Below are 12,726 nucleotides of genomic sequence, written 5' to 3'. Positions count from 1 at the left end.
ACGAGCTACTGCGAGGAGGTATGGAGAAGGGGGTAGACCTGGCAGGGAGCTGGCCGCAAAGATATGTGCAGGCAAAACACCACAAAATATCACATCCATAACTACCAGCACCGGGGAGGTGGTCACGGACACCAAGGGTATACTGCGAGAATTTATGAAAACATATGGCACGCTATACGAGGCACACTCCTCGCCATCACGGCCTGAATTATTGAAATACATGGAGGATATTGAGATGGCGTGGTTAGCTGATGGACATAGGAAATACCTAGAACGCCCCATAACTGTAGAGGAAGTCACGGACACCATTAGGCGCCTACCTAACAAAGCAACGGGGCCAGATGGCTTTGTAGCGGAATTTTATAAGGCATACGCAGACCTACTCGCACCACACTAAGTACAGATGTACGGGACGGCGCATGAGGCCCAGACACTGCCGGCATCGCTAAGGGAAGCCTTACTCATCACATTGCTGAAACCGGGCAAGGACGCAGATAAATGCGATTCATACCGTCCTTTGTCGTTGTTAAATGTAGACACCAAGATCATAGCTAGTTTGCTGGCAGACAGGCTAAAGCCACTCATGCCAATGTTAATCAGACCGGATCAGTCGGGATTCATCCCAGACAGGGCCACCACACACAACACCCGCACACTGTTCGCATTAGCGCATTATCTAGCTCCAGAAACGAAAGCTGTGGCAGTGCTTCTAGACGCTGCTAAAGCGTTCGACACTATTGGCTGGCCCTTTATCCGTGCGGTGCTGGTGCGCATGGGATTCCCATGGATATTCCAGGGATGGATAGCGATGCTCTACACAAACTTGACGGCACGCATCAGAGTGAACAGATACATATCAGAACCCATACAAATCTGTAGAGGTACTAGACAGGGGTGCCCACTATCACCGATGCTTTTCGCTTTAGTGCTGGAGCCTCTAGCCTGCAAAATCCGGCAACATTATCACCACTCAGCGATTCAAATGCCCTCCCGACCCATACACATCTCACTGTACGCGGATGACATGGTGCTGTATGTTAAACACCCGGAACAACACCTAAATCCCCTCCTGAGGGAATATATAAAATTTGGTCACCAAGCCGGCTTACAGATAAACTGGGATAAATCCCTGGTGCTGGCGCTAACAGACAGCACACAGCCGACTAAACTAGACTATCCGTTGGAGTGGCAAGAGGAACCCACAAAATATCTGGGAATATGGTTTCACAGAGACCCTGAAGTGGTCATTAGGACAAACTATGGGCGGACGATCGCAACCCTGGAAGACAAAATAAAGAAATGGAACAGACTTCCACTTTCGTTGGCAGACAGGGCAGCGATAGTAAAAATGGTGCTATTACCGAAATTCCTATATTTATTCAACAACATCCCAATAAAACCTCCCGCTGCTGTCTTCCGCAATATCAGGACGCAAGTACTAAATTTGCTGTGGGCGGGCAAGCAGGCGAGGATGGACCTGCGCACAATGACATTGCCATATGCCAGGGGGGGGTTCAAAGTACCAGACTTCTACCTGTATTACTTATGCGCTCAGGCGCAATACGCACACTTTTGGTATCATGAGGTGCCCTTCCTGACACATGTGGCGGTGGAGGCGGGCGACACTGACCCGATCCCTTTGGCCAATATACTCACGCACAAACGCACCAGGCTACATGACCGAGATATTAACACAGTCAACGCGACCACTGAGGCATGGAGACTAATAGGCAAGGAGGCAAATTGCCTGCCACTGTACGCACCCGCACTCCCACTGGCACATCACACAGCCCTCTCGGTAACGCAGGAAAAGGTTGGCATGGATCTGTTCCGGCGGGCCGGAATAGACACATTGGGGGACCTATACAGAGATGGAGAATTCCAGACTCTAGATAAACTACATTACATCACAAACCCATCTCCACTGTTTAATTTCAACTTCTACAGGCTGCAAAGAGCAGTACGAGAACACTACCCAACATATCCAGAAGAGCCGACTACCCTAGCACCCCTACAACTACTCTTGACTACACCCAAAGCATCTCACATGGTGTCCAAGCTTTATGCAAGTACACAGGGGGCGGTGGGAAACAACACACACAAGGCCAGGGACAGGTGGAGCGCTGGGCTAGCAGAACCCCTGACAGAAGTAGAATGGGACTCCGCATGCATGCTTACAGGTATGCTGACACCTAACGGGAATTTGAAAATAATACATTACAAGTATTTGCATCAGGTCTACCACACCCCTCAGCGACTGCACAAGCATGGCTTACGGGAAGACTCAAACTGCAGCAGGTGTAAACAGGCAGATGCTGACTTCATGCATCTAGCATGGCACTGTAGAAAGGTGGCGGGATATTGGGAACAAGTCATACAGGTTTTGAACGAAATGTTGGGGGTTAACATGCCATGCGAAGCAAAGATCTGTCTATTGGGTATAACTCCGCACCTGAGAGCCTTGAAGCGTAAATTCTGTGCTGTTGCACTCCTGTTAGCCAAGAGAAGGGTGTCAATCCACTGGAATAGTAAAAGAGCACCAGAGGTAAAGCGCTGGATTGAAGACATGGTATATTGCCGAGACACGCTCAATACATACGAGGAAGAACTGCCAATCGGCTCTAGGCCCAAAGACTACTGGGGGTACTTACGTGACTATTTACTTGCACATGGCACGTCAGATTCAGAAACTGAAGTTGTGTGAATGAACAGCTGATAGTGACAACACGGGACAAACAAATGTACAGTGCTGGCACTTAGGAGGGAGGATGCTGTGATGCAGAGGGGAGGATGCAGGGGGAGAACTACAAGTTGGGGAATGTACAGTTAAATTAAGTTTTAGTTAAAAGGATCAAAAAACTGTGAAAATGTAAGATTATTGATGTATCAGGCAGCGAGCATAGCACTGACACGCGACTGGATCCTATCTGATAATACGCCGCCGGTCCACAGGATGTCGGCTGATGGGCTGTGTACGTATAGAACTGTTGCTAATAACCATGGTGGCTGGACGCCGGCCCATTGCGGTTGTAGGCGAACGCACTATAGGTGATTATCGGTTTGTCTTGTATGTGATAAAAAAGTGCAATAAAATTCTTACACCAAAAAAAAAAAAAAAAAAAAAAAAAAAAAGAGGAGTACTATGCATTACTCTCCAAGTCAAGTCAAGTCAAGTCATATAATTTGTATAGCGCACTACATACCCAGAGGGTTTCAAGGCGCTTAGGAAGGGGAGGAGGATTACTTGTCAAATATCCACGTTTTAAGTTGCTTTCTGAATGCTAGGTGGTTCTGGGTAAGGCGAAGGTAAGCGGGGAGTGAGTTCCATGTTTTAGCAGCCAGGTATGAAAAGGATCTGCCTCCCATGGTGGTCTTGTTGATGCGAGGTACAGTGGCGAGGGCTTGGCTGGAAGAACGTAGTTGGCGGGAGGGGGTGTAGAAGGACAGTCGTGAGTTGAGGCATTCTGGACCGATGTTGTAGAGTGATTTGTGTGCGTGGGTAGGCAGTCGGAAAGTGATCCTTTTATTGACGGGTAGCCAGTGGAGGTCTTTAAGGTGACCAGAGATGTGTTCGTTGCGTGGGATGTCTAATATGAGTCTGGCTGAGGCGTTTTGGATTCGTTGGAGTTTCTTCTGGAGTTTTGCGGTAGTACCTGCGTAGAGGGTGTTTCCGTAGTCCAGTCGGCTCGTGACCAGAGCGTGGGTGACTGTTTTCCTTGTGTCGGAGGGGATCCAGCGAAATGTTTTTCTGAGCATGCGAAGAATGTTGAAGCAGGAAGAGGATACGGCGCTGACTTGTCTGTTCATTGAGAGTGAAGAATCCAGGATGACGCCTAGGTTCCGTGTGTGGTCTGTCGGGATGGGTGCTTTTCCGAGGGCTTCCGGCCACCAGGAGTCGTCCCATGCAGAGGGGGATGTACCTAAGATGAGGACTTCTGTTTTGTCTGAGTTCAGTTTCAGACGGCTTTGTTTCATCCATTCGGCAACTTCTTTCATTCCTTCGTGTAGGTTAGTTTTGGCGGTGCTGTGGTCATTGGTGAAAGGATCAGTTGAGTGTCATCCGCGTAAGAGATGATGTTGAGGTTGTGTTGGCGTGCGATGGCCGCGAGGGGGCTCATGTATACGTTGAAGAGGGTGGGGCTGAGTGAGGATCCTTGTGGTACGCCGCAGATGACTGCAGAGGCCTCGGACTTGAATGGTGGAAGGCGGACTCTCTGGGTTCTTCCGGTGAGGAACGAGGTGATCCATTCAAGTGCTTTTCCTTGGATTCCGATGTTATTGAGGCGTTGTAAAAGGGTTTTGTGGCAGACTGTGTCGAATGCTGCAGAGAGGTCAAGGAGGATGAGGGCGACTGTGTCTCCATTGTCCAGTAGAGTTCGAATGTCGTCTGTTGCTGCGATGAGGGCGGTCTCAGTGCTGTGTTTTGCTCGGAAGCCAGATTGTGAGGGGTCGAGGGATTTGTTGGCTTCGAGGAAGGCGGCGAGCTGGTTGTTGACAGCTTTCTCGATGACTTTGGCCGGGAATGGAAGACGCGAGATGGGGCGGTAATTTTTGAGTTCGGTGGGGTCCGCTGTGGGTTTTTTCAGAAGGGCGGTGAGTTCAGCGTGTTTCCAGTCTTCCGGGAAGGTGGCGGAGTTGAATGAGCAGTTGATAACGTCTCGGAGGTGCGGTGCTATGACGGAGTCTGCTTTGTTGAAGATGTGGTGAGGACATGGGTCTGTGGGGGATCCTGAGTGGATGGAATTCATCAGGCGGATGGTGTCCTCAGTGGAGATAGGGTTCCAGTCGTTAAGGGTGTTCACGGGGGGAAGATGATCAGCAAATGGTAGGGTGGGTTGGTTTCCGGGTTGGTTGTCAAAGCTGTTGTGGATGTCTGCAATCTTGTTGTGGAAAAATGAGGCTAGGGAGTCGCAGAGGGTTTGAGAGGGGGTGATGTCGTTGGAGTTGGCCGAGGGATTGGAAAATTCCTTGACGATGTTGAAAAGTTCCTTGCTGTTGTGAGCGTTGTCGTCAAGTCGATCCTTGAATGCTGTTTTCTTGGCTTTTCGGATTAGTTGGTGGTGAATGCGGGTGGCGTTTTTGAAGGCGTCCTTGGTGTTGGTGGTTGGGTCTTTTTTCCAGGCCTTTTCAAGGGAGCGGCAGAGTTTCTTGGACTTCTTGAGATCATCGTTGAACCATGGGGCCTTCTTGCTGCCAGGTTTGTTTTGACGTTTTTTCAGTGGTGCTAAGGTGTCAGCGGTGTTGGATAACCATAGGGTGAGGTTGGCGGCGGCTTCGTTAGCGTTAGAAGAGAGGGCTGGGGTGTTTTGAAGGAGCGATGCGGAGATTTGGTTCGTGGTGATTTTGTTCCAGTTTCTTTGCAGGGTAGGTTGGAGGTGGATGCTGGGTTTTGGTTTGTTGTAGGTGAAGTGAACGCAGCTGTGGTCAGTCCAGAGGAGGTCAGTGGTGTGGCTGAAGGAGACATGGTTGCTGGATGTGAAGATGGGGTCGAGTGTGTGACCTGCGATGTGGGTGGGGGAAGTGACTAGTTGTTTGAGTCCGAGGTTGGCGAGGTTGTCCACGAGGATGGCGGTGTTGCAGTCGTTGATCTTTTCGAGGTGAAAGTTGAGTTCTCCCAGAAGGATGTAGTCTTTGGAGGGGAGCGTGTGTGGGGTGATGAAGTCCGTGATGTCTTCACTGAATTTTGCGCGGGGTCCTGGTGGTCTGTAGAGGAGGCTGCCTCTGAGTGTGGTTTTGGGGGTCGATGTGGATCTGGAAGTGAAGGTGTTCGGAGTTGGCGAGGTTGGCGTCAGAGCTGGTTGAGATGCGGATTGATTTCTTATGGACGATAGCGATTCCTCCTCCTGTGTGGCTGGTACGGTCTTTGCGAGTGATCTTATAGTCTTCAGGGATGGCAATGGTGATGTCTGGTGCGGAGGAAGCATTCATCCATGTTTCCGTAAGGAAGGCGATGTCCGGCGAAATGGTGTCTGGTAGGTTCCATAGGTCAATGGCGTGCCTGTGGACTGATCGGGTGTTGATAAGGATGCATTGTAGGTGGTTGGGGTCGGGAATCTGTGGTGTGGTCGTAGCGGAGATGTTGAGGGTGCCGCTGAATTTGCAGGAGAAGCAGGAGAAACGTCCATGCGTTTGTCCAGGGGCGGCTTGGACGCAGTTGGGTGCTAAGGGCTAGGAGGGTGGCGGCATCGTAGGTAATGGGGGGGGGGCTGGGAGGGACGGGGGCCAGGGGGTCTGGCGCTGGGCGCGGTCCAGGCGCGGACGGGCGTAGACGGGCTTACCTTTGGCGCGGATTGGGCGCGAACGCTGCGCGTAGACGCTGCGCGCAGGAACTCCTGTCATATATGGATAGTGGAGGGGGAGGGGCGAGGGCGTCTCAGCTGGGAGGCGGGGCGGGCTATCGATGACCACAACAACAACACCAACAAAATGGAGGAGGAGGGGGGAGCACAGCGGAAACGCGCTACCAGAAAAAGCGGCGCTTTTAAATTGTAAAGTGCTAAATTATCAGAGCGGCAGCTAGTCAGGTAGGCACACAGCAGGCAGCAATTATTAGGCACAAATATAAACAAATGAAAGCAGCAACGATACCGAGTGACACAGCAGGAGGACACTGGGGAGCGACCACTCATCCCAAGGGAGAGGAGCGAGTCACAGCGCTTTCCGGTGGTGGAGCGCTGTAATGGTCAGTGGAAGGGCGTCTCAGCTGGGAGGCGGGGCGGGCTATCGATGACCACAACAACAACACCAACAAAATGGAGGAGGAGGGGGGAGCACAGCGGAAACGCGCTAACAGAAAAAGCGGCGCTTTTAAATTGTAAAGTGCTAAATTATCAGAGCGGCAGCTAGGCAGCTAGGCACACAGCAGGCAGCAATTATTAGGCACAAATATAAACAAATGAAAGCAGCAACGATACCGAGTGACACAGCAGGAGGACACTGGGGAGCGACCACTCAGCCCAAGGGAGAGGAGCGAGGGTAAACTGTTAACGGCAGGTGACTTGTTTTTGCTCTGGAGTACTTTACTCGCTATATTGGTCTAATATGGTTGATTTAATTTTATTTCACACTTAACATTGCTTCTATTGTCATATTTTATTATAAGAGAGACAGGAACATTTTTGAAACACAGCAAAGAGAGTAGAGCCACATACAGATAGGGTCCATATTTTTAGATCTGCAAGTGATTGAGAGTTTTTAATATAAAGATAAATAAACCAGACTACTATAAATTGTTAGGAATCAGATTATGTGATAGAGGTATATTTTATATGTTAATTAAGTTTTTTAAATTCAGATTTAAACAGATTGTACCTTTTGAGAGAATGTTGAGAATTGAGAACCCATTTGAATTGGGAATAATTAGCACAGCTAAAAAATACGGTGTAAAGAAAATAGACTTTCAAGACAGAAAATGTCAATACAATTGAGACAGAAAATATGTATAACCATGATATCAACAGGTCAGACTGTATACATGTTATTATACATCTAGCAGAATTGGAGAACGTTTATACCACAATATTAGTGCATAATGCAAGATTAGTAGTGGCTTTGAATGTATGCACATTCCGTAATGCATTCCTCCTCACCCTTGATATTAATTTATTACGGGTAATTTATAGTTTAACATTTTTCTATATATAATATATGGTGTCAATTATATAGATACGTTGCGAGGTACCACATTTTAATGCATCTATCAACAAACGTTTGATGCATTTATCCTGAAGTAGGTGAAGAAGATCATGTACCACTGAAACAATGCGCCAATGGAAATAAATGTGGTTTCTGTTGAAATGATGCAAAATAAATTAAGATAAATAACATTTTCATATTTTGGATTACAGTATTTTTCAAAAGAATTGATTAATTGTTTAAATGAGCAGATCAGTGATAAATGTAATGGGGAATATAATACTGTTTTTTTTGGTCAGCATGTATGTTTTTTTTTAACACGTCAATGATCCTGCTTTTAAATAGCAATGTAAAATACCTAATATGTATGAGATAATAATTTGTGATTCTGTGGTAAGATTCTAGTTTTTAACACAACACAGAAAAATAAATAACAATGCTAGTGACACACGGTTTAGTAATACAACCAGAATTGTATATAGAAGGCCTACAGTTGGAGTCAGTACAAGAGTACAAATATTTGGGGGTTATGTTTGTTGCAAGAGTCTCTTTCAAGTCTCACTGTGTGGCGATGCAAAGAAGGAACAAAGCATTAACTGTAGCGTTTGCCTCACTTCGGAACATCCTTAGAGGCCGGTCTCCTAAACCACTACTACAAATCATGGCAGCTAATCACTAGACTCAGAGGGAAAGACAATAAAATAATAGATAACCTTACGGCAGGGACCTAACGGCACCTATGTAATCTCCCAAAACAGGCTTCGCCTGCACATATTCGACTAGAGTTTGGCCTCAAGAGACAAAATATAAATAAGTCTCGGGCATTTTTAAAATGTTGTTATAAACTAAAAAAAGATATCAACTTCACTCAAATAACAACCGTAAGACAGGCCGTAAGGGACCATAGAAATACTGTAGCCCATGAATATTTTAATCTTGCCATGACTACTTTTAGTGCAGAACAGCTATGGTTTTTACCCCTCTCACAAGGCGCATTTGATTAAAGGGACCAGTAAAAAAAAGTATTGTCTATAATGGATAGAGAGGCCCTAGCAAAGAGATCACACGCTTGAATGGTAATTGCATCATATGGCCAACTAAAACCCCAGAATTATCTGGAGGACTTAAATGGTCTTAAAGTAAAGGGAGTCTCCGGCTAGGTAATTTTCAATTTTGTAGTAATTTGCCAGCTTGAAAAAGGGTGGGCAATTCAACGTCATGTCGCCTCTGTAATTATTACAGGGAAGACATTTGTCATATAGCGTGTAATGGTCTGGCTCTATCAAGAGAATGTAGATGCCTGCTAAGAGAGGGTTTTAACGAATATGCGGTTCACACATATCGTCAAGCTGGTTTGTTGGGAGAAGATTTATCACTCACTGGTAAATTACTAAAGTTCATTGAAGTAGCAGAGGGCAAACTAGCTAAATGCGTATAATAACAATTTATGATGTTGATTATACAATTTACACTCGCTCGAACTGAGGGGAACGAGATACACAGAGGAAGGGTTGCCCATCGGATAAAGGCGTGCGTCATTGTAAATGTTACGTTTCACCATACGTTTTCTAAGGTAAATAAGTACAATGATGTTTACAAATATGGGCACAAAGCACTTTAAAATTCTTAACCCATTTATCGCGGCGGACATTCCGCCGCGGTGCGGGCGTTCTAAGCAGTGAGTGGGGCTGCATCAGCCGTTGGTCGTGTTCAGCACCTGGGAGGTAGTGCTCGCGTCAGCCAGCGGCCGATGCGAGCGCAGAAGGGGTTAAAGAAGAAAGTGGGCAAAATAGACACAAGCCAGGAAATTTATGGAATAATTTTCTTATTCTTTGAAGCAGTTTTAAAGTGCATTTTAAACAGAGGATCGGAGACAGGCACGTGGCACTTTGATTATTTTGCAATAAGGGAATTGTGGATTAATCCACAACGGTGTAAATAGGATATTTAAGGGGCAATGGGTGTATTAAGTGCAATAAGACTTTCTGAAATGTTTCAACTTTAAGTTTTACCTTGGATTTTTTGAATATATTACGAAGATTGACCATTTTAAAACAATTTTTTTAAATTATATTTCGTTATGATGTGTCATATGGTTATGTAAGAGTGACAGACAAATTGTAACTTTTAATTAACTGAACAATAAACTATTAATACTATAAATAGATTGATGAATGTAACTCTTGGTATTTTAATGGAACCAATTGCATACTGGATTATTTGCATAAGTACGTTTACAAGAAACAACCCCATTCCTGTGCGAGTACATATTAGGAAAATATTCAGAACTGAAAGTATTGTTAGATTTTGATCCTTACACAGTTTGCAGAGGTATGCCCTTTGGGCTTCTTTATTGTTGTGACATGATTACATTTACTCTTGCTCTAATGGAGGATCCCCTAATAGAGAAAACAAGCGTCACCTCTTTTATAAGGCAGCTTGTTTTCAAAAAAAATACGTCACTAGTTAAGGGAATCTTATGTTATATTTTAACACACACCAACATATAGTCCTCTGTTTTTACTAAGGCTTTCTAAAGCAGTCTGTGAGATTTGGACCCTTATGACTCAAAGTACTTAACAGAAAACAGTAAACAAGACATCCTTACTGGCTTGCAACAAATGAATCAGTTAGCACTGAAGCACGAGTCACAACTCAAGAAATTCCTTTTCCAGCTGTCAGTCAGTACTTTTGTCTGTGGATTCTGCCTCCACAGACTTCATATTTAGAAACATATTTACTGTGCAATATTTGCAGTTGCCACGGGGATATGGCCAACCTGCCATCAGAACATACCTTTGGTAAGCAGCACTTTGCTACAGCCAGCCCCAGCAGCAGATCGCAGGATTGTGCCCAGGTTTCCTGGATCCCGTATATTGTCGCAGATGAGTGTCAGTGGCAGTGAGCAGTCAACCTGTGATGCAGGATAGCTCATTTTTGAGTGATCGGGTCGTGCAAAAATTCCTAAAACACACAAATGAAACCTGGTTTGATGAAAACAGAACCCACTATCCTTCTCGTACGGAGCATTCGTTTCACTTCCTGAAATGCTCTTGCTAATGGCAAAACTGGTCATGTTCTCCCCAAGGCTTGTGGACATCAAGACTGCTATTGCAAGCATTTAATGAAGGTGACTATAGCAGTGCTCAGGATTATCCAAACATAGCAGTACAGCCAGGGTCACCATCTAACCCAAAGGAGGAAGAGTATCAATACCTGAGCAAAAATAAAAAATATTATCGTCAAGTGTCTCACTACCAGGAACAATGAACAATCAACTATAGTAAGGGCAGAATGAACTTTAGAAGGTTAAAAATCAATCTATCCTTCAACACCTAGGCCATGCTTTGAACACTTCATATCTGCAATTCGTTTACAGTACAACAATCACATTATTGGTTCACCAACACCTACACAATAGTTTAAAAGTTCCGATCTTAAGCAGTTGTTTGCCACAGCTGGGAGCAAGCACTATAAATTGCACAATACATACTTTTCCTATTAGTGAAAAAACAGGAATAAAACAAACATCAGAGTGCATGGTTCTGTGCCTTACGCGGTCTCTTTGGGGCTGGTGGACCATTCTGATCCCTACAACTTGGGATAGACAACGTGGCTTTGCTCCGTTTCACCTGGGCAGCCAACACACTATTTAAACTGGTACTAATGTTCTGATTTGGGCCCCCACTATCCTCTGCTTCATCTCCCTGATTCAAAAGGTCTCCTGCTCCATTTCCGGTCGCATTTCCTCTACCAGTGCCATATTCCCATCCGGTGGCAATGCTGCTATACCAGCCCTGCCCAGTGAGAGCCTCCTCTTGGCTTTGTACATTTCTTTCGAGATAGCTCCCACTGCCTTTGGTAAAAACAAAAAAAGAGTCAATAGTGCCCTTGGTAATGTCCAGTGATGAGCCAGTGGCAGCGCACTTCCTTTTCCCCATGACATACTTGTGCAACGATCTTATCCAATTGCTCCCCTACCTAAAGCTGCGAAAGCAGGCAAATTGAAAGTTCTTGCTGCCACTACACAACACCCCCAGGCCCCCTGCACAGTCCCCAAAAGTTAATTATGAACTGATCCTTACTCACAGTGGAAGTCTTGTTGGATCAGAGGTAGTAATATCCAAAGCCAGATATTAGAGATGTGGCCCAGCCCGGCCACCTCCGGTCAGTTACGGGCAAGGACGGGCCCGCCCGGGCGCTCCCGCAAAGCAGGAGCCGCGAGTAGCTTTATGCGCCTCAGGGCGCGTGAAGTAATGCTTCCAGGAGTGAGAACAGGACAGTCTGGGGGCTGAAGTCCCCCTGGTGCAGCAGGTGCCTGTATTTGGTGCGCAGGTCCCAAGGAACAAATTAGAAAGATGGCCAGTCCTTAATGCCCATATTCTAGATACCAATCCAAACAAAATGACTGCCAGTACTGCCACTCTATTTAGGGTATTTTTAAAATGTATTGACCATTAAACAATATGTACCATAGACCTCTGGTTCAGTCTGAAATCAATCAATTCCACGTGGCACACGAACAAAAGAGGAACTAGACGCCACAGGTAAACAAAAGCGGAGGAGAAACGAAAGGATTACACAGCACCAGAGTCAAAGCTAAAGGCACTGGTACATGGTCCGTTTAAATTCGGAGAAACAGTGAAACAACTTCACAAATGTTTGCTGATTAAAAGCTGCACCCCTCCAACCGAAATAGAAAGAAAGTCCTAGAAGACACCTCTTCTCCAAGAGCAACTGAGCTCATTAGTTATAAGCTATTCGGTCCTGAAGAGAACTCCCCCTAACCCAGGGAGTTCGAAATGCATAGACCAGTTCTTCACACAGCTTTAGGATTATTCATATATGTTATGAAGTATGAAAATTATTAAAAGCAATTCCATAGCTGTTAATATTGATATTCATGTGAAATGTATAGATTGTAATGTGGTTTACGAAATAATTGTTGTAGATAGAGTGTGGCTGTGAGTGTTGGAATGCACGAGAAGAGTGAGAGAAGTAGAGAGAATGTTTTTCTAGGATATTATAAGGTTAAAATGTATATCTTAAGATGACATAAATATAAACAAAAAGAAAAAATTGTTTTTGCTA

At 45.6% G+C, this 12,726-nt stretch overlaps 1 protein-coding gene across 1 annotated transcript in view; it reads right to left on the bottom strand.

Annotated features, from left to right (window-relative positions):
- MRM3 (mitochondrial rRNA methyltransferase 3) overlaps positions 1–12,726 on the bottom strand; it is a 107,392-nt gene that overhangs the window by 56,994 nt on the left and 37,672 nt on the right. Inside the window, exon 3 of the mRNA XM_086954999.1 lies at positions 10,432–10,599. Coding sequence (XP_086811125.1) covers positions 10,432–10,599 — 168 coding nt within the window. The remainder of the gene's footprint in view (positions 1–10,431; positions 10,600–12,726) is intronic.

The sequence above is a fragment of the Lissotriton vulgaris genome, chromosome 2_1 (assembly GCF_964263255.1).
Source record: "Lissotriton vulgaris chromosome 2_1, aLisVul1.2, whole genome shotgun sequence".
In the NCBI taxonomy this organism is placed as follows: domain Eukaryota; kingdom Metazoa; phylum Chordata; class Amphibia; order Caudata; family Salamandridae; genus Lissotriton; species Lissotriton vulgaris.
Note: the sequence above shows the minus strand (reverse complement) of the source record. Positions and strands in the feature narration are given on the sequence as shown.